The sequence below is a fragment of the Chamaea fasciata genome, unplaced genomic scaffold (assembly GCF_029207755.1).
Source record: "Chamaea fasciata isolate MVZ Bird 193981 ecotype frontalis unplaced genomic scaffold, bChaFas1.0.hap1 SCAF_2, whole genome shotgun sequence".
NCBI lineage: Eukaryota > Metazoa > Chordata > Aves > Passeriformes > Sylviidae > Chamaea > Chamaea fasciata.
The window spans coordinates 3909585-3931232 of NW_027094087.1; the positions used below are offsets into that span (position 1 = coordinate 3909585).

General features: G+C 39.3%; 1 protein-coding gene across 3 annotated transcripts in view; it reads left to right on the plus strand.

Moving 5' to 3' along the window:
* EPHA6 (EPH receptor A6) overlaps window positions 1-21648 on the plus strand; it is a 355785-nt gene that overhangs the window by 275851 nt on the left and 58286 nt on the right. For all 3 annotated transcript variants that reach the window (XM_066207884.1, XM_066207890.1, XM_066207900.1), the window contains 2 exons: window positions 2661-2846; window positions 16998-17120. In XM_066207884.1, coding sequence (XP_066063981.1) covers window positions 2661-2846; window positions 16998-17120 — 309 coding nt within the window. The remainder of the gene's footprint in view (window positions 1-2660; window positions 2847-16997; window positions 17121-21648) is intronic.

The window sequence follows — 21648 nt, forward strand, 5'->3', positions numbered from 1 at the left end:
CCTCAGCTGCTGCAGGGTCAACATTTATCCTGTTTATCTTCAAACTCGAGCAGCGAGAATGAGATTCTTAGATTTTAAAAACCCCTTTGGTTGAAACCATTCCCCTTTGAATTTAAAAACATGGAAAATTCTTTATCTGAACAGAAGTGTAGAAAAGCTACTCTGGGATGAAATCTTCTCAGACTCTCAGTGTAAATAATTCAGTGCTTTACATTATACCGTTGATCTCCATCTAGTCTAAAACAGAAGTTATTACACACCTTGGGCTTCTAAATGAGGGAACTGTCTGTTTCTGTAAGCTGATGATCTCAAGTTTGACATCATGTCACAAAAAAACCTGCTGGTAGTCTTCATGTTCAGCAGTTTATCAATCCCAATATTCAAGGGGAGGGAAATTTCTTTATAACTTCCCAAATCATGCATCAAAAAAAAGGGTGAAAGAAACAGGGGTTCCTTCCCCTGCTTTGGATGTTGTACAGATAATAAATCTTGGAATTGCAAGTTGTTCATCTGCCTCCTTCAGTTTAATTCATTTTAAAGCACTTGGTAACAGCCTTTTACAGTCCCTGAGGGATGAATGCCATTATTTATGATATTCTGAAGCTCTAATAGTCTTGTATGATCTTGTAGTAGCAAAATGGTTTATTCTATGACCTATGCTTTCCAAATTAGTCTTCAAATGCGATTTTGCAGTTCTGCAGATTTATTGACCACAAAATTTCTTTAAAAATCTCGATATTATGGCTCTGGTGTTTTTGCTTTTCACTGCTTCATCAAGAGAGAGAAATTGGAAATTTTTCTCATTTTAAGCATTTAAGCTTGAAAAAGCAGCAAGATGCAATAAGGTCATGGCTTTAGAGAAGTGTTCTGCTCCGGCTGAACATGTCACAGAATAGAAGATTGATAGACCAGGTCTCCTGCAAAACATTCAGGTTTCATGACTTTATTTTATGGGAGGACTTGACAAGTCCAAATTATCTACTGCTTTTTCAGTGCAAGTAGTCAGGCAAGCAAACTTTCAAGGAGAGCCTTCTAAAGGTGAAAGGGGCAAAAATCATATTAAAAAATCCTCACAGAACTTCCCCTTTTGTCAAAAGATTCCCAGAGCTTTACTCCAATGACATGTATCTTTTCACATATCTTATATTTGCACGCATCTTTAATTTATATTTTAAAATTAGGTAGAAATAAATTGGTGGGAGGAACTGTACAAAGATCTGGGACCGCTTGGCTTTTTTTAGCTGTTTAGGAAGCTGCTAATTCATTCAGAGGTTGTGCTCAGCATGTGTTAATTGTACTCCTGCACTTTGATGCCTCTGCCGTTGAAGTGAAAGACAAACTATGAAATTCTTCTTTTAATCTCACTCTTCCGGGATCTCGCTGACTAATAAAACTTTGTTTTAGTGGAAGCAACAGAACTCAATAAAATAAAAGTCTTGTGACAATATCCATTCTAATCCTGTAACACCAAGGAGTTATAATTTTCTGAAGTGACGGTTGTGCCTTTAAGGTACCTCTCTTCTCGATTTGCTTCATATCTGAAGATGCACTGTCACAGAATAGAGATCCTTTATTTTGTTTACTTCTGTCCTTAAAGTTCAGGGAAAATTACTACAGACAGCACTCAATGGAGTATTAAATCCCCAGGTAAATAATATATCTGTTCGTTACTTGCTTTTTGGTTTTTAGCAGTTGTGATTTCAGAATGACTGGGGTAAAAAAATCTAGATTTGCAGTGAAAGCAACCTGCACTGAGAACGGCCCTGAAATGTTTCTGTGAACATTGTTCATAATTTACTGAATTATGACCCATGGGAAACTGACCTGCAGTCATCCAAGAGTATTTTTGGTAGGGGCTCTGAATAACCTCTGCGTGACTTCAAGTTCAAAGGAAAGTTGTGGTTTCTGTACAAACTGAATTCATTAGTAAACGTGTAAGGAGAATGCAGGGAGACACACATCCTTCCCAGGCCCTACATACACAGGGAAACATCAGGGGAAAGAAGTTCTGAGATTTCTCTCACTGCACAGCTCCAGCTTTTCTGGGACTGTTGGCCTTTGGCTGTCTGAACAGGGGAACATTTCATTAATTTCAAGTAGGTGTGGAAGTCCATTTTAATAAATCACATGCAAGTGCTTTTCTACGTCATAACAGCGGAAAGTACTCTTTAAATGCTTTCTGTAGCTGAAGTCAAGTGTTCTGGTAGTCTCAGGTTTTTCTCAGCATACAGGTCTTAGTGCATTTCACCCCTAAAGATAAATATTTCTATCAGTAGATATTTTACAAAGATGTTTTATCATCAGTGGAATAAAAACCCAAGTGTCATTACATTCCTTCCTCTGTTACATATCCCTCACATATTGATACCAATGTTCAGTCTCAAAGGAAAGCAAGAGGAGCCACGGTGGGGAGGGCTGAAGGCTTGGCTTTTGCAGGCACAGCACAGGGTCCCAGGATCTCTGCTGTGGCACAGAGGAAACGTGATAATTTCTTGTGAAGTGCTGCTGAATGTTTTGATTTTCTGGGATGTGATGGCACTCATCAGTTGGAATATTCAATCGGTTACTTCTCTGTCCACTTCTATGGGATGCGTGGGTTCCTTGAGTGTTTTTCTGTACAGGCACTGTGAGTTGCTGAACAGGTATTTTATCTTTTTAAGGGGAGTTTGGAGAAGTATGCAGTGGACGCCTGAAGACACCAGGAAAAAGAGAGATCCCTGTTGCCATTAAAACTCTAAAGGGTGGCTATATGGACAGGCAGAGGAGAGATTTCCTGAGGGAGGCCAGTATCATGGGCCAGTTTGATCACCCAAATATCATTCGCCTTGAAGGAGTTGTTACAAAAAGTAAGTCACTAATGCCTTTCCTTAGAAGTTTTATGCTGGCTTTCCCCATTCTGTATCATTTAGCATTGAAATGAAGCATTGTTTCCTCTTTCAGTCTGGGTCACAGTTCTCAGAAATCTTCCAAATCACTGACAGTCCATCCTGCAAAGTTTGGGACCGTAGTAGGAAATGCATAGCCTGTCTGTTTTCAGTTTGAAATGTCTCATTTTTATTTTTTTAATAACAATTACCTGCATTCAAGAGAAGTCTTTACAGGTTCTTACGAAATAGAACGGAGAGTTTGCTTATGGGCAAGTGGAAAAACCCATAAATGTAACTGAGCTGACAATGAAGTCGAATTATCTTGTAAAATGTCTTACTTTTGCAGAAGTGCTCATTATTTATTTGTTTGAGGTCTACTGATTCTGTACCAGAATAGATGAATTTCCTCTTTTGAGGAAATAATAAGTAAACTCTTTGTATCTTGTTGCATACTTCAAATGATTGACTAAAATCCCAGAATAATCTTTGAAATGTTTTACTCCTTATAACTGTTGCAGCTGCCAAGAGAGATCCCTTACCCATGAAATCCAGCAGGTTTAGTGGTGTTATGGACTTTCTGGAAGGCTGAAATATCTAGTTATCACTTAACCATTAAGAAGTCTAATTAACATGCACGTAATTTCCTCCATGACAACTTTTTCCATTAATGAATTAAAAAGCTCATGGTATATTCTTTTCAAAATTCGTCATTGTCCCAACCAAACCGTGCTGAAGGCAGACTGAGCCATCATGGACACAGGCACTCCGCTCTTCCCATTTTGTCTTTAGGGTGTTGCCTTGAATTTATACTGCCCCATCTGGGGTATTTAGAGAATAACATGACTACAGCTTGAAGGAGAGCAGTTCCTTTGCCAAAGTACTAAAGCCTAGGATTGCCAAATCCTAAAAATTCATATAACTGAAAAAAATTCTCATTACGTAAATTTCATGTAACTGAAAGGTGTGCTTCAAAAGTCAGACAAACCTTTGTCCTAGGCAAATTATTTATGTATTGATAGCACGAAGAAAAGGTGTTTTGCGCTAAAACCTTGATTAATAACAAGAGAAACTATTTATCTGATGTGCATTACAGTTCTTCTAAGCTATAAAGGCACATCAGATGCAGTAAATTTGATTAATAGATGTGTGCTGCTGTTCTTAGCACATGCTTTCCTCTGTGTAACCATTAGTCGTTAACTTCTAGCTGTTGCTGATAGATATTGCATCAGTTTGTAAGCAGTGCTTTCCATTACAGTGTCATTGACTACTGAACAAAAAGGAAAAAAGGATTTGGTTGTAATAAGCAGAAGTGCTGTGCCAGGTCAATAGCTATTGACTGGGGCAATAACAAATTCGCCTTCTGGCTGCAAATGAGAGCTTTTATCTCGTGCTACCAGCCAAGCAAATGTTAACTTTTAAATTATACTGTTTTCAAACTCGCTGTGGAATGTGCACTGTACAGGAGGAAAGAAATGCTAAACTAAGCCTGCTCAAAAGTAGGTCTGAAAGAGAGTTTTAATTCCCTTTTCTTATTGCTTCATTTCTCATTTGTCCTAGCTGCAATCCCTAATCACAGAGAGCAGTAGGCAGAACAGTCGCTGTAGCACAGGCTTTGTGTTCGCAGGGAGTTCATTTCAAGGGCAGTTTGCTGGGCCAAGGCAAACACACCGTGGCACAGAACCTGGATCCACTCCTGTTGCTAACCAGAACTCACATGGGAAACTTTACTCCTGTTTGGTTTTGTTACAGCAACACCATTCCTTGCATGGTTTGCCAGAAAAGACTGCTTGATTGCCTCACAGATTTACCATAGATGCTTGGGCACTTCATAAAAACATCCATATTTCCTTTCAAGCCCTGTTAGCACGGTGATAATTTTGGGAGCTCTTTTGGGTGTGCCAGGGCATGCTCAGGTGAGTTTTATGTCTGTGGCCAAGCTGCTGCTATTTCATAAACAGGTATAAGAACAATAACTTCCTTCTCCAGTGCAAACACATGGGCTCTAGAGAAGCAGAAATGTGTCTTCATTTCTACATCATGTTGAAGCCTTTCCACAAAAAGTCTAGAAATTAAATTAAAGCTATGCCTACAGAAAAAAAAAAATCAGGGTGCATAACTATATCTAAAAAAGGCATGAAACAGGGTCCCTGGCTATTGTAACTGTACTGGAAGAAATCCAGACTGGAATCTTTAGTTTTGCTTGACTGTGTCCTACACAATAGTTTAAAACAAAACCTAATCAGTACTATGTAATAGTGGTTCAGTAAAAATATCAATGCATGCAAGGCCTTTATTACCTTCATAAACTTTTTGTTCCCTTGCCCCACAAGCTTTGCCCTAAATAGCTGCCAATTCTTAGGAACGATTCCTAAGGAATTGCTTCCGTTTCCAAATTTTGACTGCTGAAGGCTTCATACCTGTCACACGTACAAGAGGAATCTTTCTAAGGCGTTCATTTTCTTTGACAGCATTTTGTACATTTTTATTCCCCAGAAGGATTTTCAAAATAGTCCCTTCACAAAAGGAGGATAAATGAAGACAGCACCTAGACCTCTGGTTCTGTGTAAACTCACATCCTCAGATATCAAGCCTGGGTTTGGAATGACACTTATGACTCCCTTATTGTCTCCCCACTGTTTTGATTTAATGGCTTTCAAATTGTGAAGAGTATGGCAGTTCTGAAATCTTCAGGCACTCATTTGCAGATCAAATTTAGAGCTTTAACCATTGAGTTTCTTTTCAAACTATTGTATGTAACCCATTCAGTGCGACAAAAGCCCTAAAATCAGTGCGCCTTCCCTTGCCTGTGAGGGAGGCAAAGCAGCAGCATGATCCTTTTCATTGGAATTTACCATATGAATCTCTTAATAGCTTACCTTTTTTTTCCCCCCCCCAGAAATTCAGGACATAATGAATTCTTCTTTTTTTCGGCCAAGACATTGTGCTCTAGGCCTTTGAGCCTTTCTTGTAATGAATTTAATGTTGCCCTTTTCTCCCACCTCTTCAGTGACGTTCAGAATCCGTTTCAGAAGGTGACATATGTTGTAGCACACGTGTTTATTGAACACATAATGTTGTATATTTTGTTGCTACACAAAAAAAGGATTGAGCCACTTTCGTGGCAATATTGACAATATTCTTACCTTGGTCGTGGATGGTGAGGTTGCACTCCCAGGAAGCATGATTCTGCAAAGTTTAAATGTTGTTTATGGACAGTGCACTGTGGTGGTGAGACTATGTGTGTGTCATATGAGCCAGTGGACTTTACAAGGCATTGAGCATAAAGCTGAATTTTTCTGATAAAATACTATTGTAGTTGTACACATATTGACAGACAAAAGAACAGGATCTCAGCTGGGTTACAAATTGTTCAGTAAGTGGAGCTGTAAATTTAAATTTGGCTCGCTCCCTTTATTTTCCTTTGTATCCTTCTTCATAGATAAATCTTGCAGCACATCCTGAATCCAGGGCTGGCGTGGCCATCAAATTAACACAAAACCCACAGCCACCACCTGCATTGTTCGCCAAATTTATGAGCTCGGTTTATTCAAGTAGCATCCAAAATTCAGAGCTGAAAGTTAGAGCTGTGCACATAACACAGACAACACTAAGTACCTGTAGCCGTCTTGCAAAATTGGTTGCCCTTCCTGAGTGGCGCTGGGAGAAATGTAATTAATGTTGATAGTCCTGAGTCATTTTTACACATGCATGCATCTGTGTGGACATTTCAAATTACACATGCAAAGCGCCCTGCACCCATGTGTTGAAGGTTGCTGGCAAAAGTTAAGAATCCGCAGTACTCAGTTCCGAATGACATATACTTAGAAGAAATTAGCTTTTAGCCCTCTGGAAAAATTCATCTTTCACGCATTACGTTTTGAGAATTTTGTTCCAAAGATCAAGGGGCCATTTTGGTTTCCTGCAGTTCAAACCAGGCACATTTCTGTGCTCTGCTTTTCCCTTTTTGCATTTAGCAAGCCATACATCATGACTGTCAATTCTGCTGCTGCATCTTTCACAGGACGATAAGCAGTGAAGAAAAAGCACATTGTCAAAGAGTCAAGCAGTAACACCCTGTTAACAGCAGCTTAATCTGACCAGGGTACACTATCTAACGTAACTAAATTCCATAATTCTGCTTTCATAGGTTACAGCTGAGAAACGGGATTTCACTTTCTCCGTGATCCTTTGCCTTCAGACGTCTGTGTTCAGACACACAGGACCTGACTTTCAAAGATATTCAGATACTTTGACATGATATGTGGTTCTAGTAGAAAAATAGGTGACAAAAGTGATTCCTATTAACAACCATAAAAAGATAAAGTCCTGCAGATAAGACACTTATTTCGACCAGACCATTTATTTTTCCTTTTCTTTTGAAGGGAATGCATGGTCATCATTTTTCGTAATTAGCATCGTTATTAACCACAGATGATTGCTTTTCCATCTGAATTATCTGAATACAATATGCAATTTCTTCCTCCACTATGAAAGTAAAGAAGAATATGGTACAATAAGTTAAAGAGCTGGATATTTAGAGCGTGCAGGAGACTTATGAAAGGTTGGGGCTTTTTTAACAACTGCGGCCAGAAGATGAATGGATATCGGGGGGAGACAAGATTGCATTGTGCTGACAGATTTGCTGCACAACATGGCAGATCTGTTGCCTGTGCAGGAAAACCATAAAAGCAACGATGAGAGCAATTATAAATGACAATGGCAATTGCAGCTGACAGCCAAAGGAGTGAGGGGGTTAAAGAGTGTGTGGAAAGCAATCAATAAGCCCAAATCACAAGCTGTATTTGGTTGATTTATTTTGATAAGTGTACATTCATTTGTTCTTCTGTATAGAGGCAAAAGCACACTGGTAAATGCACATGTGACTGAGCATGGGAAAGGGCTGGGGATAACTCTGCATACACAGGGCATAGTTGGAGTTGTTTTACCCCATTCCAGGCAGAGCATCCTGCTAAACCTTCCCCAGGCAAGCGGGAAAAACCTGATTTAAATGTAAACTGCGTTACTCATCTTCACATATCTGTGGCCTTTCAGCTGCAACCATTATTGGGTTTTGGTATTATTTATTAATATTTTTGTTTATTATTACCCATGGACCCTCCAGGTCTAGTCTCTCCGTACAAACCTGTGCTGCGAAAGCTTGCATCGTGATATTTCCCACAGCTTGAAGGCTCACACCCAAATTTCTAATGCAAGGCAACAAGCTTAAGATATCTTTAACAGCAGATTCATATCACAAAGAGGAATTGAAAAACGGACTGGTAAATTTCTCGTATAAATATCTGATACTGTATTTTATGGCAACATGAGAGTTAGATGTGAGGAAAAGAAACTGTTTCACTGACTGTAATTACCTTTCTGATTTTTAACACATACGTAGTTCAGGTTCCAGAAGAATAAATAACTTAGATGCAAACTGTTTGGGATCCTTTCCGAACTGCTGGGTAGAAAATCAGTTTGCAAAAAATACTCCTTCATTAATGTTACATTTCTTCACAGACAAACATAGTGCTTGTAAATCAGGAGAGGATGATAAAGCTGTTAAGGGAGACGCAATTGTAAGAGAGAAGCAACATGGGAAGGAAAGAATATGATTTTAAAATGTCCTAATAGATGGCGTGGAGTTACAGAGTATTCAGTTTAAGTATGTTCTAAATATAAGCACAAAACATTAATGACAATCCTGCGAACACCTTTTCAGAAGCAAATGTATTCAGTCAGACATTCTCAAATAGATTCATGACAACATCCATCTGTAAATATTGTCATTTTTCAACTAAACTCTAACAAGGTAATTTCTGCTGAATAAAATTTGAAAGCAAACAGGTTTAGCTGATAATGACTTCATTTCAATATTTTATCTAGAGAAGCATAGTACAGAATTTTTATAATAGTAAAAATCTGAAACAAACCACTGTACTGTTGCTAAAATTCACATAATTGATTACATTTCTTCCTGAAACAACAGAAACTTATTAATATCTCCCAAGACTGACAATAATTAATTCACCCACTTTGAAAAAGAGTCTCCCCTTTTTTCCTTTCTCTGCTTTTTTTCTCTCTTCTGTAGTTGACCACATTCTTCAGCATATGAGTGTTTCAGGTAAGGCTGGCAATTTACTTCCAATTTTCAGTGAATGCCTTTATAAGCATTGAAAAATGTGACTTCGTGGCCTGAGTAAACAAATACCGCTCAACATCCATCCTGGCAGAGTCACTGTAGCCAAAACCAGCACAAGGAAGGTGAGATGAGAGAGGTTTTACCACATGGCAGTCACTGAAAACCAAGTGGTCTTCGAGCTGCAGAGACAATCCTCTGAATACACTGGTATCAACAAGGAGATAATTAACAGGCACAGCTAATTCTCTTTGGTCAGCAGCATTTTTCAAAAAAGAAAGCAGAATTCCTGTCCGTGTGCCTCAGCTCATCAGAGACCTGCCCACAACCTTGGTTGCCCAGGTGTGGGCTGGGACACCTTCACTGAGCAGAGGCAAAGAGGATTTTCTGTCTAACTTAGAGATTTGTAAATCTAAACCAGCATTTAATCCACTTCTAATCAAAGAGTTCATTCCAAGTCACAATTCTGGTAATGCCAGCCATCTTTCCACTTCTAATCCTGGCATCATTTATTTGAGGAAGTCACTTGGTGTTTCTTACAAGGAAGGAAATCAAACCTGTGGGCTTTATTTCACTGCTATTACTGCACGGTGAATTGTGAATGGTGTGAATGGGAAATAGCAAAAAGAATCCTCAATTTGTAGCCTACATTTGTTCGACAGAAAATCATTCAGCCCCAAGGGTTGGTTTGGTTTTTTTTTTAACTGAACTCAGTGAGGCTTTTTCAGTGATACTGATTATTGTCTAAAAGTGGGGAATGTTTTTCTCCCACCCCTGGTTCATACTGTGACAGGGCAACAAGGCTAAAAGAGGAGAAAATCAGAGCTTTAGCTGCAGAACTGCAGAATGCACAGCAGGCTGCATCAACACAATCATCTTCAGATGTCACCCGTGAAACGCCACTTCACTCATTAAATTAAAACTTACTGCAGTTTCTAAACATGAAGTACAAATCTAAAACTGAATTTCTGTTTTTATGGAAATGCCATGAAAATGGGCAGCTGAAAATGACAAGCCTCTGGAACTCCTTAACCATCCCATTTACCCCATCAGCATTTCACATGAGAATTTCCTGTCTTAAAGGATGAAGAATTCCAAATGATAGGAATGCTTGGATTTTTTCTTTCCGAAATAACAAAAAGTGGGTGATGAAAAGATAATTCAGCTAGTTATTACTGGATTCATAATTCCCTGAAATAATGATATATACAAAATGTATCACAAAGGCTTCGGCTGATATTGCAGGCTTTGTTTCCTTCTATCATGAAAACTGTAATTTTAAAGTACTTTGTTTTCATCTGATAATGAATGCATGATAATGAAATCCAAATGTACAGCATGCAGTGCTTGTAGCACTGTCCTGGGTATCATACATCCCTATAAACACATAAAGGTTTCAGGTTCTTATTTAGCATTGTGCTAAAGCGATTTTCAGATTAGCAGGGACTGAAAAATACTTATTTAGTCGACAGCTTAAGCATACGCAGAGAGTTTCATCCCATAGAAGCTCGGTTTTTCCATTTCTATTCCATTAAGACTACAAAGATGATTCAACACAGCAGTTGTTACGGCTGTTAAAAGCCTTAATCAGGTTAATGTTGTCACATTCATCTTCCCAGCAACAGGAACTTCAGCGTGCATTGACATTTAACACATCACAAAATAAATGCCTGTAGTGTTTGTAGAACTCTTTTCAAGCAATTCCCTCATTTTCCCCCCCTGAATCACCTGTTTGTCTAGAAGCAGCAAGGGAAATTAAATTAGATGTTAATATTCTCCCCAAATATTCTGTAACTTACATCAGTCCCTCCTCAGGAACTGTAAGCTTCTTTCAGCATTTGCTTTTTGTCCCAGAGAAGTCATAAGTAAAGCCAGAAGTTGTTGTAATTGGGGTTTTCTAAAATAGTCTCATTCTGTGTAAATATTCCTACCTCTGGATTTATTCCCATCTGCCAGGCAAGAAATGAGAGTGCAGGTTTGTAGGGAAGCATTGTCTTTCACAAGGATCTCAAGGTTAAACTCATCAGGGATGGGGATCTGAAGAGCAGCTTTGCCCCGGCCAGTGTTTGTCTTCTTCATGTTTCCAGACAGACCCTGTGAATTTAAATCTGGAGCAGAAATTGGGGAACCTGATAGAGAAAAGCAGGAATCTGAAAATATGTTCCCCAAGAGCTGGGCTAGAAGGGTCTGTTCCTCAGAAATTAAGCCAAAGCATAGGAATGCTTCACTACTTCCAAACCAGTAAACTGAAGGAAACTCAGAGTTAAAAATCTGAAGAGTAAACTCAAAAATCATGGAAACAGGAAAAGGCAATCAAAGGACTCTGCGAGTTCTTGAAAGTTCATTGGAGGGGTGGCACACTTATTTGTGGCTATGATGTCAACTACTCTGGTGGAATCTGGAGAAACAAAACGGGACCACCCCTTTGAAAATCTGCTGCTGAGCATGAGAGTATAAATTTCCCTCTGCACAGCACAATGCAGGTTTGGCTTTACAGGTTTAAGTCCCCTAGAGCAGAATTCAACCTTCAGGAGTTTCACTGTGTTATTTGAAATCTAATGGAAATCCTCACATGGTTCACTTGGACTTGCTGACCTCCAGAGGTCCTTTCCAACCTCAGCTATTCTGTGATTTCAGCTGGGGTTAAGCACAGTAATTTTTGTCAATTCTTGTTATGCTCTAATATTTTGTGATGTCTGTTGCAAAATACTATTTTAGTGATCTTGAAAATCAGATTTTTCTGAGACATATGAATCATTCAGGTAAGAGTTTAGGCATACCACTCTATCATCCTTTGCATTCATGAACCAGAAAGCTCTAAAATAAATTAAGAGCATATTCTAAATCATTGAAAAATGTTTATATTCTCTAAATGTACTGAAAACATGATCCAGCAAATTCATCAGGGATAAATTTTTTCCCTGCTTCTGATTTTTTTTTTTCCATTGCAAGTCAAGCCTTTTGAGTGCTCTAAAAATTGTAATCTGACATCATAATTTCCAAGTTTTATAAAGCCATTCCTTATAAAAACCTTCCATATGTTCCCTCATAAAAGATTATGAAGTAATGTGCCATTCCTGGTGGTCTAGGAAGGATAAATCAATAAAATCATGTGAGAGAAAAGTCGACCGGTTTTCAGTAGTTTCCATAACGGGCATATTTCAAATAATTTTGGGGAGAAAAAAATGCTCTAAAAAATGCTCTAACCCTTCTAACTTCCCCAAGGAAACACCAGTAACAATAAAAACCAGGTTTTATTTTAGAACGGGAAGTGCTCATAACAGAAGTCAGTCTTCCAACAGACATGAAGTGATAAAATTGGATAATTCCCCTATGCAGGAAAACTTTCTGCATTCTGTCCTCCAGTATTTTGTTACTAAACGTTCAGCCCACCCTGCACGAAAATGCAGCTTGGAGTGAAAACAGCCAGTTGCGTCCTGCCACACTGAAGGCAAAAGCTCCACCAAAGCCTTCATCTGCAGAGTTCCTGAGAACTTTCTCTTAGCTGGGTTTTAACAATCCCTGCATGGAAAGCATCAAGAGAACTGACTGTACAGAATCAAATAGCAATGGGGGTTTTTACATTAAATACACCACCCGTGCTTTTTTCCTTTTTTTTTCTTTTTTTCCAAACCAAACCTCTGGGAAAGGAACAACAGCCTAAAGTCTCCTTTTGCTGGTGCCAATAAAGAGATGGTACTTGTACAGACAAATAGAAGAAGGCAGTCGTGACCTCTCTAGAGCTTCTCAATCCGGTTTGTTAGATTAAGTGGCCAAAGAGCTGCTTTTGAATTTGTAGCTGTTCAGAATCACCCAGCACCATGAAATGGTCAATTCCACCTGCAGAAAGAACTGAAGTGTAATAAATAAGGAAAACCAGCAGTGACAAAGTGCAGGGCACAGTTTTGTTGCTGGTGCAAGGCCATGGGATGTGGGCTGGGGGCAGTGGCTGTTCCTCCTGGCTGGCCATGCTGTGAGCATGCAGTGCCAATAAATGGGTGTGAATTAATGTCTGTGCTCTGGAGCTGAACTAAGCATATGGATTTCCTTTGCCCAGCCACCTTCTCCTGCCCTTCTGCTCAGTGGGATAACATCCTACTAAACCCATGCCAGTTTAGCATGCTGTACCAGTGACTTCCCTCTCAAATTCCACAATTCGTGGGATGATACTCCCCCAGGAACAACAGCCGAAGGTGGAAGGCAGGCTAATTGATTCAGCACTCCCCCAGTGCCTCTGAGCTCAGGCACTTAGCTGCAATTATTGTGAAACAAAAGAATTTACACCGAGTTATAAACTGGTATCACAGGGCTCAGAAAGTGGGGGGTGCTTCATGAACTGTCAGCTATTCCGAGTATTGCCATGTACCTCTACAGTTTCAACACACTTTTCCAGCTAATATTGTAACTCATGTGGTTTCCCGTGTTAAGGTGACGCAATGTGCATGGTGGGTAACTGTGGAGCAGGGAGAGGTTGGGGTTTTCTCCTCAATAAATCCGTGACTGTAAGCTGCTGAATAACAACTGCGTTTGAGGGCACTGAGGAACCATGGCTTAATGTTCTTGTCTCCTTTTCCCAGTTCAGAATCTTGTACTGAAAGATCTTTCCCTTAGTGTTGATGCCTTGGGAAGGCTGACCTGGAACAGAGACTAGACAGAGCTAAGAGAATAAAGTAGGTATTTATTGAAAGGCATTTAAGGCTACACCCAAGGTGGACCCAAAATGGTCACAAAATGGACAAGCAGTCACGAGGTCTCACACTTTTGTAAGTTTCGGTCCATTTGCATGTTAAAGCAATCATTTAATTGTCCAATTACAGCTTCAGATTATGAAGTCCCATCCTTCTTATTTTCTCTCTTCAGTCTACTGTTGTTTATGCTTTTGGGCCTGGAAACTTGTAACCATTGTCCTTGGTCTCCAGCAGGAAAAGGATTTGTTTGTCTACCTCCTCTGCGAAAAAAAGCTGACTGGCACTTAATATGAGGCTCAGATCTACACCCCTAGGCAGCACAGAATCTGAGAAACGTGAAAGCTGAAACTTAAGGCGTCAGTATGAGCGCACCCACTGCAAAAATGAGCGTTAATTTTTGCAGAAAACAGCCGAAGTGGTGGGAAGCACGAGTCTCAGTATGATGTGGATTGACAGAATGGCATAATTTCTCAAGAAATCTGGTTAAGTAGCTGACTCCAGGGGTCCCTTCCAACCTTACACATTCTGTGATTCTCTGTAATTCATTCAAATATTTCATGAATGTTTATGCCGGCAAGTAAATATTTGAGTAACTTCTAAACCACTGTAAATGCCCAAAGCTCTTATCAAAGCTCCGTCCATCTGGTGGTGATTGATGTGTCATAACAAGAATTAATTTGCTTTATCTGCAGTGGTTGTCACCTTTCCACTATAAAATCACATAATCAAGTCTCAAACCCTTTTCACATTGTGCACGTGATGAAAAAACCACACCTGGGGCTGAAAAAAAAAGTTAATCCTGGGGCTGTTTTTTATTTTAGAGCCATGCCTGTTTTAAGATGAATGAACTTTTAACCTCTCATTTGTCTGCATTTTTTTCTTGATGGATACCGCTCAGGGCGGAACGTTACCAACCTTGTCCTTTTCAGAAGGTGTTTGTGGACTTCTAGGAGACTAAATGAGGTCTTGTTCTTGTAACTCTTGAGTTCTGCTCAGTCAGAGACATTTCTGGGGTGACAGGAGACTGGATGGGATTCAGTTGCCTAAAACGACACTCGGTGTCTGCTCTTAAATATCGAACTCCTGCTTTGCCTCTTACTGCCACTTTCAGAGTGTAAATCTCCTGCTGATCCTGTCATGTCTGCCCCTCAGCTGGGAATGTCTCAGATTTTTAAAAGCATCTCAGATGACACAAACCATTTACACTTAAGCAACTGAAGCCTAGCTTTTGAGTGTGAGAGAAAAGTGTTATTTATATGTGTTCTTTTAGTGATTTGCTGCTTATAAAAACGCCAGTAATTTTAGTTCTCTTCTTAGTATTCGTAGATTTGTGTGCTCTAAAATTCACTGCTCCTTGTTTTTGGTTTTTTTTTTTTATTATTTCTGAATATGTACCATAAGTGAAATAAGTTTGGGGTTGTCTTCAATAATTTCAATAACAAAGTAATTTATTGTAAGTCTGTTGGAAAATTGGAATTATTTGCCACTTAACCGAATTTAAATAAAGGAAAACATCAATTGTGAAGCTGAAGCCGTTTGGCTTTTCTGAAGGTTTGTACACGCGGTGTGTGACTCAGTGGCTGTACTTTATGGTTGGTATAATTCATATTTTGAAACAGAGGAGCAATGTTCTGTTGGGGAAGTCTTCACATGTTCATTATTTAGCCTTTAAGGTTTGAGATGCTGTTTAGTACCAAACATCTTGAAGTTAATGGAACAATTTCCATTTTAAAATTGAATTTTTGTGTACTGCCTTCTGTACTGTCTGTCACGGATCACTTCTGTAATATTTCAAAGTGAAAGCCATGGAATTTGGGAACACTTTTATAGGAATGCCAAACACTTCACTTGAGTGTCCAGAGGGAAAACTTACCTTTAGCCATCAGATATACAAGTACTACATCTAGATCACCAATTAAATTAATTCTTTTTCCACAGACTGCAGCATGTCTAATTAACAAATTTAAGGGACAGATGGATTGAGGGGAAACATTCTAACTCCTCCTCGAAAATAAAAGTAAAAAACTCAAAGCTCTCTTAAGCTACTTTAAATTCAGCAAGTGCATGTGTGTTTTGAGAGTAAATTTTCCTCACTGTATTTTTATTAGTGGGAAAAAACATCCCAACTGTTGAGGGTCACTTGTTTTTCTCATTGTGTATAAAGATCAAGGTGCTTTCTGTCTCTTAAAAGAACAGCTATGAAGTACCTGCAAAGGTGAGGAAAACAAACTTGCCACTGCCTAACTTTCTGGATGGATGCTTACTCGATGCACTTGCAAAAATACCCAGATTATTCTGATTGTCAGTTTAGATTTATTGCCAGGTGGGAGGACCTTGACCCTGTGCTTTTAAGTGAGGTGTGCAGAGCTGTCATTTCAGATCCATCTTTGACACTGGCACTCACTGAGCACTAACATGAGGAAGTTGAAAGGATTGTCTGCAGATCTCTGTACAAATGCTGAAACCGTGAATCAAATGCTAAGGTGTCTTCATTTCTCCCCACTGCAGTAGACGTGTCACAAATATTTGCTTTAAAATGAGATCATCATTGTTTCCAGGAATAAAACTGTAGATGCAGGCAATGACAAGAATATACAGTTTGTTATATTGAAAGCGTGAAACGTGTCGAGCTTCTGGTGAGAGCAAAGCAGAAAGAGGCCGTGGCCACATTGCCTAAAATCAAAAAGTTGCAATTACATGAAAAATATATTAAAAAGCTAAAACTCTTTAGGCATCATCCATACTCCTGGGTTTTGCCTCTATCAGTGTATTGACAGGTGTTGGGAGGTGTGACAGAAGCTCTGACTGATGGAGCTGCCTTGACAAAGAATTCAGTATTTTAGCTGCAAATTCTGGTTCCCCTTTGCCTGACATGACTTTTTTCAGGTGGCTTTAGAATACCGGTGTAAAACAGCTTTGCTGGTACAGCCTCACCTCCACTGGTCTGTCTTTGATTTGAACACAAAATTGTAACATGCCTCTATGGTGGAGTCATTTGGAATGCGTTTTGAGTATCCCACAGGTGCAATTCGCTGTTGAAACACCCAATTTTTCTACTGCTCCTAGAAGTGCTGGAATTCTCCATTTGCAAACAATGCAGAAAACCTTTCTCTGGTGAAAGCTGTGTATTGTATGACTTGGTTAAAAAGCAAACAAAGGCTTTTAACTGTTTTTCATGAGATCTGTTCCCGTGACACCACCGTTAACTCTGCAGACATTTGGTTGTTCTTTCTTTAAACAGTCAGCTTCTTTTGTCAGCCAGAGAACAAGTCATTTGATTAATGATCATTTTTATTTCTTTGAAAGGATCCTTTCCGACCATTGGGGTGAAGTCTCTTTCGAGATTCCTGAGGGCGGGATTTTTAAATAGCATCCTGGCCTCACATCCAGTGGCAGGGGGTGGATCTTTACCCCCCAGCATTTCCTCTGGTAGGTATTCCAGCCTGTTCCCACACATCAATTGTTTTTTTTTTTTCCTTTGCTCTCTGCCCCATCTCTCCACACATCTCAGGGAAATAAAATTTGGTATTGGTCCTTCCCAGTAAAAAGCCAAAGCAAAAGGAAATGGAAAAGATGATAACTTCTTGGGAACGAGCCATTTTCCTGAATTAATGTAAAGGAGAAATTGTGAGGGAAGGTGGTCTGCAGTTACGTGGCCAACCTAAATATTGGAAGAGAAAGCCTGGTATCCTCTAATCATCCATTTCATGAAGCATCTCCATGTGTATTTGTCCTGGTTTAAGGCAGAAGGAGAACTCTAAACATGCCACCGTAAAATCGTGGAATTTGTGTGACTCTGTGACTCTTCCCTAAAAATTTATATTCCCTTGCTAAAACACAGAAGCCAAACGAATTTGGAAAGGGAAGACTTAATTATGTATTAATTAGGTGTTCGAAACCTTTGTGTGCTTTGGTAGCTGCAAGCTGTGTCTCATGAAAACTGCCTCTTTTTTTTTTTTTTTTAATAACTTTTACCATGATTTAAACTCCTCTAATTCGCTTTAAATGATTGAGGACAGGTTAGAGGCATCCTTTCCAAGACAGGCTACTTGTGTTACCCATTCTCTTCTGGAGCCATCAAACACCATCTTCCATCGAAAGTAATAAATGAAGAGTAAATGTAACTATAGTTAGTTAAAACCGAATCGCAGTTTCTTTCCTAACGACATATTTCTGTGTAAAAATGGATCTGTGCATGGGCCAATGTCAGTCTGGTATCTTTTCTGGACATCCCGCATTATCTGCAGTGTTACTTCAAAGTTTTCCTTGAAATTAAAAAAAAAAATCTGTTAAAAAGAGGGAGAAAATTGGAAAATTACATAATGTTATTGACTTGCTATACAAAAGAAACTATTGTACTTCTCTGTGCCCCATTTTATCTACTGCAGGAATTCTAATTACAAGATGATTCTCGCTTTTCTTTTTATTTCAAGTGCTATTATTTCTTTCTTTGCTTTCTTTGAATGGAAGCGTCTCAGCAGCTCTGATGTCTTTTCTTCTGACTGTTTGGGTTTCTTTTGTCGACAGTTTGTGAAATACTTGCCCTATTTTTTTTTCCCCATGGGGTATCTCAGAGTGTTTAATATCCCTTAGGTATTGTGGCAGTCAGCATCACAATGAGGTGGTACCTGGAACTAAACAACTGTTGAAGAGGAAATACTGCAGGCCCCATAAAATTCTCTGTTTTGAACACGGTGTTATGTAGAGCATCCCACTGATTCCATTAAATTACAAATTACCTCAAATTCATGAACTGGCTTCTCACCTACCTCCCTACCTACAAGTTAATTTTGTAAGATCCTCAGGATTGTTGTTTTCTGAGTGCTTGTAAAGCTTTTGATCTTGAGGATTTCAAACTTTTAAATGCAGGTTTTTTTAATGAAACTCATTCACAATGCCGTGCTATTAAGTGTCTTTTACCAATAATTCTGATTCAATCTGATGAAACACTGAAAATGGGGGGGAAATGGAAATGCAACTGCATGGTGTGCAACATCACAAGGAGACAAATGCTGTTGTTTGATCGTGTCAAAAGCCACCAAAAAAAAAAAAAGAAACAAACAAACAAACAAAAAAGTGGGCAAAGCAGCAACCCCAGAAAACAAGAAGTTGAGAGGCAATGAAGAGCTGTGATAAAACCAATGGATGAGCTGTGTTCCTTTGAGAAACAGCAATGCATGTGAGGGAGCGGGTGGCATGAAACTCTGCAGTGCAGGTCAGAAATTGCTGCTAACTGTTGCATCTCAACAATCTTACCTGTAGTGCTGCTATTCAGCTCTTCCTTTTTTACTTTATCATATTTACATCTATATTAAGCACGGTAAAAATTCTAATTGCCTCTTTTTGTATCAGAGATGACCAGGGGATGCCCTTTCCATTTCTAAATCGCTAAAAGTGGCTTTGCTTTACATGTGAGCAAAAAAATCCCACACACTTTTGAAAAACAAACAAACGAAAACCAACAACAACAAAAAACAAACAACCAAACAAAAAAAACCCAAAATCAAAAAAAAACCCACAAAAAAAAAATCTCGACAAGGCAGTGCTGATCTGGGATGTGGGAGACTCAGAGCTGACTCTCTTGCTGTGCATGATTGAGTGCAGATGTTTGGGCTTGTGTTGGACAGTAGCCCTCATAAGCCTAACGGAGGTACTTAGCATTTAATAACTGCAGAATTATAACCTAATTGTTTCACATAATGGCTATGGGTAAGATTTCAGTTAATTTAACTGCATGGGAGACTTAAAATGCCAGCATTATTCTGCTGTTAGGATCATTGGGAACAAAGATAATGAGATGCTTTTTATTTACCAAAACCTTTAACTCAAGCTAAGTGGCAGATTCCCTTCCAAATACTTTGAAAATGTTATCCTTACTAAAGATTAAATGCTTTTAGATCTTTTTGCTACAAAATTTGCCACAGATGTTTTAATGAAACACGGAACTAAACTAGAAAGCCTGCTATAAATAAGTGTCTGGAAAGCAGCTTGGCAGTACCATGAAGCTGTTGGTTTCCTTTTTTCCCTTTCTACTTTAATCTCAGTAGTTGAGAGGAGTGTATTTCTTTCACCATTGCATTGACAGCTGATGTTCAGTTTTGTATAATTCAGCTTTTACACTGTGCAGAGGTTCTCTTATGTAAAAGGTATCCTCATTTAGCCAAGTTAAAGATTAATTTATGCTGCTGGGGTGAGGCATTACATCTTTCTGCATAAATAGATTGTTTCGAATGTGGGTGATTTTTAAGCCTAGACATGACTTCTAAAGCAATAGTGCTTATGTTTGATAGTTACATCAAAAGTCTGTCACTGCTGTGCAGCAGTTTCACCAGAAGCAAAACTTAAGGCAAGCCTGCAAAATTTCTCCTAGATTCTTGCAAAAACGAGCCCATTTTCAGACAACAGCTTCCTTTTTATTTAGCGATCATTTATGTCACAAATCTCTTCATTCCTTGTTATTCCACCTGTTAGCAGTACAAATTGACATGACTTAGCTGATGCAGGTCTGCAATGACAGATGGATTCACATGAGCAGTAAGTACTTTTTCACTGGTGATAGCCTTGCTCATATTAAATGGAATTCTTCAACCACTTAACATTTACACTCCTCACTATATTGATGCTGGCACCAGCTGTGCAAGCTTCTGTGTGACACACACACACACCCACGTGCTGTGAAAGCCCAAATTATAAACTGCCAGAGCTGCATCTCCCTCTTCACATTCCAGCTGTTCCAAACTAAACACCCTGCTCTTTGCTCCACTTTGGGGGGACTTTTCGCTCCTGATTGGAGTGAGCTGTGAAGGGTTTGTTGTGTAAATGCCTGCCCGGGCTGCCTGGCAGAAGTTGCAGGCAGGAACTTCACGCTGTCTTTGAAGAGGCAGAGACTGCTCAGCTTGCCGAGCTGGAAAGGAGAAGAGGGAAAGCAAATAATGAAGAGGTATTTACCTCTCCTACTGTTCCTTTCAGGCTAAACTCCTTCACTGAGCTTTTCTGCCAACAAGAAGTAGAGATGGGTGCCAGGCTATGAGCAACCATGGAAAGGGTCTGTCAGCCAAACCTCTCCTTCAGACTGTTCAACATTCAAACTGCATTAGCAGGAGGGGTGGGAGAACCATCAGAATTATTCTTGCCGTGAACTCCTCTCTCTGAATATCATCTCCCCACGTGGTCAGCAGCTGGCCCATTGCCCCCTGTTCCACTCACAGGGCCCCTCTCTGAAGCTTCTGTGAAAGTATCCTGATGTGACTTTTTTAATGAACTGTGACCATCAGTTATTTCCTGCCACCTAATTTATGAGGTTTAACTATCCAACGCCTTGACTTATAGGAAAAACAGAAGCAAAGAAATTTGGCTTGATGAAACAACCCACCTTCGTGAACCTCAAAAAATATATTGCATCCAAGAAATTTATGCACTTACTTTCCAGAAATTGGAAGTGATATAGGATGGTTTGCTCACCGCTGTCCTGGGCTCCTCTTCAACAAAAAGCACATTCCACAGAGGATATCCTCTCTTCAGTGTTTCACTGCCTACTTCTTGATGGCTCTTTGTCTAACACACAATGTTCACATTTATTCCACAGAGCTCCTCAAAAAACTCAGGCAGAATTGCAGAGTGGTAAACTAGATGATTATCAGTTTTCTTTTGCCCAAAATTAATATTTTATTACAATTTCCAAGCGCACCTGAGTGAGCCCATTATTCTTGATATTGTATAAACTGACATTTGAAAGCAAATTGTATTGACAGACGCTTATTGAACAAAATTACTCAACAAGAACCATCAAGGAGCAATTGTGCATAGTGAATTCAGCTATGATTATAGTAGTCCAATAAAGAGAAAAGTAACTTTTCTTTCCCCCAGTAATGCATTTTTCTTTACTCTGAATTCCAGCACCTAAACTTCTGTATTTGTTGTTAAATGAAAATTGCCAATCCTTTCCCGGTGACTAACA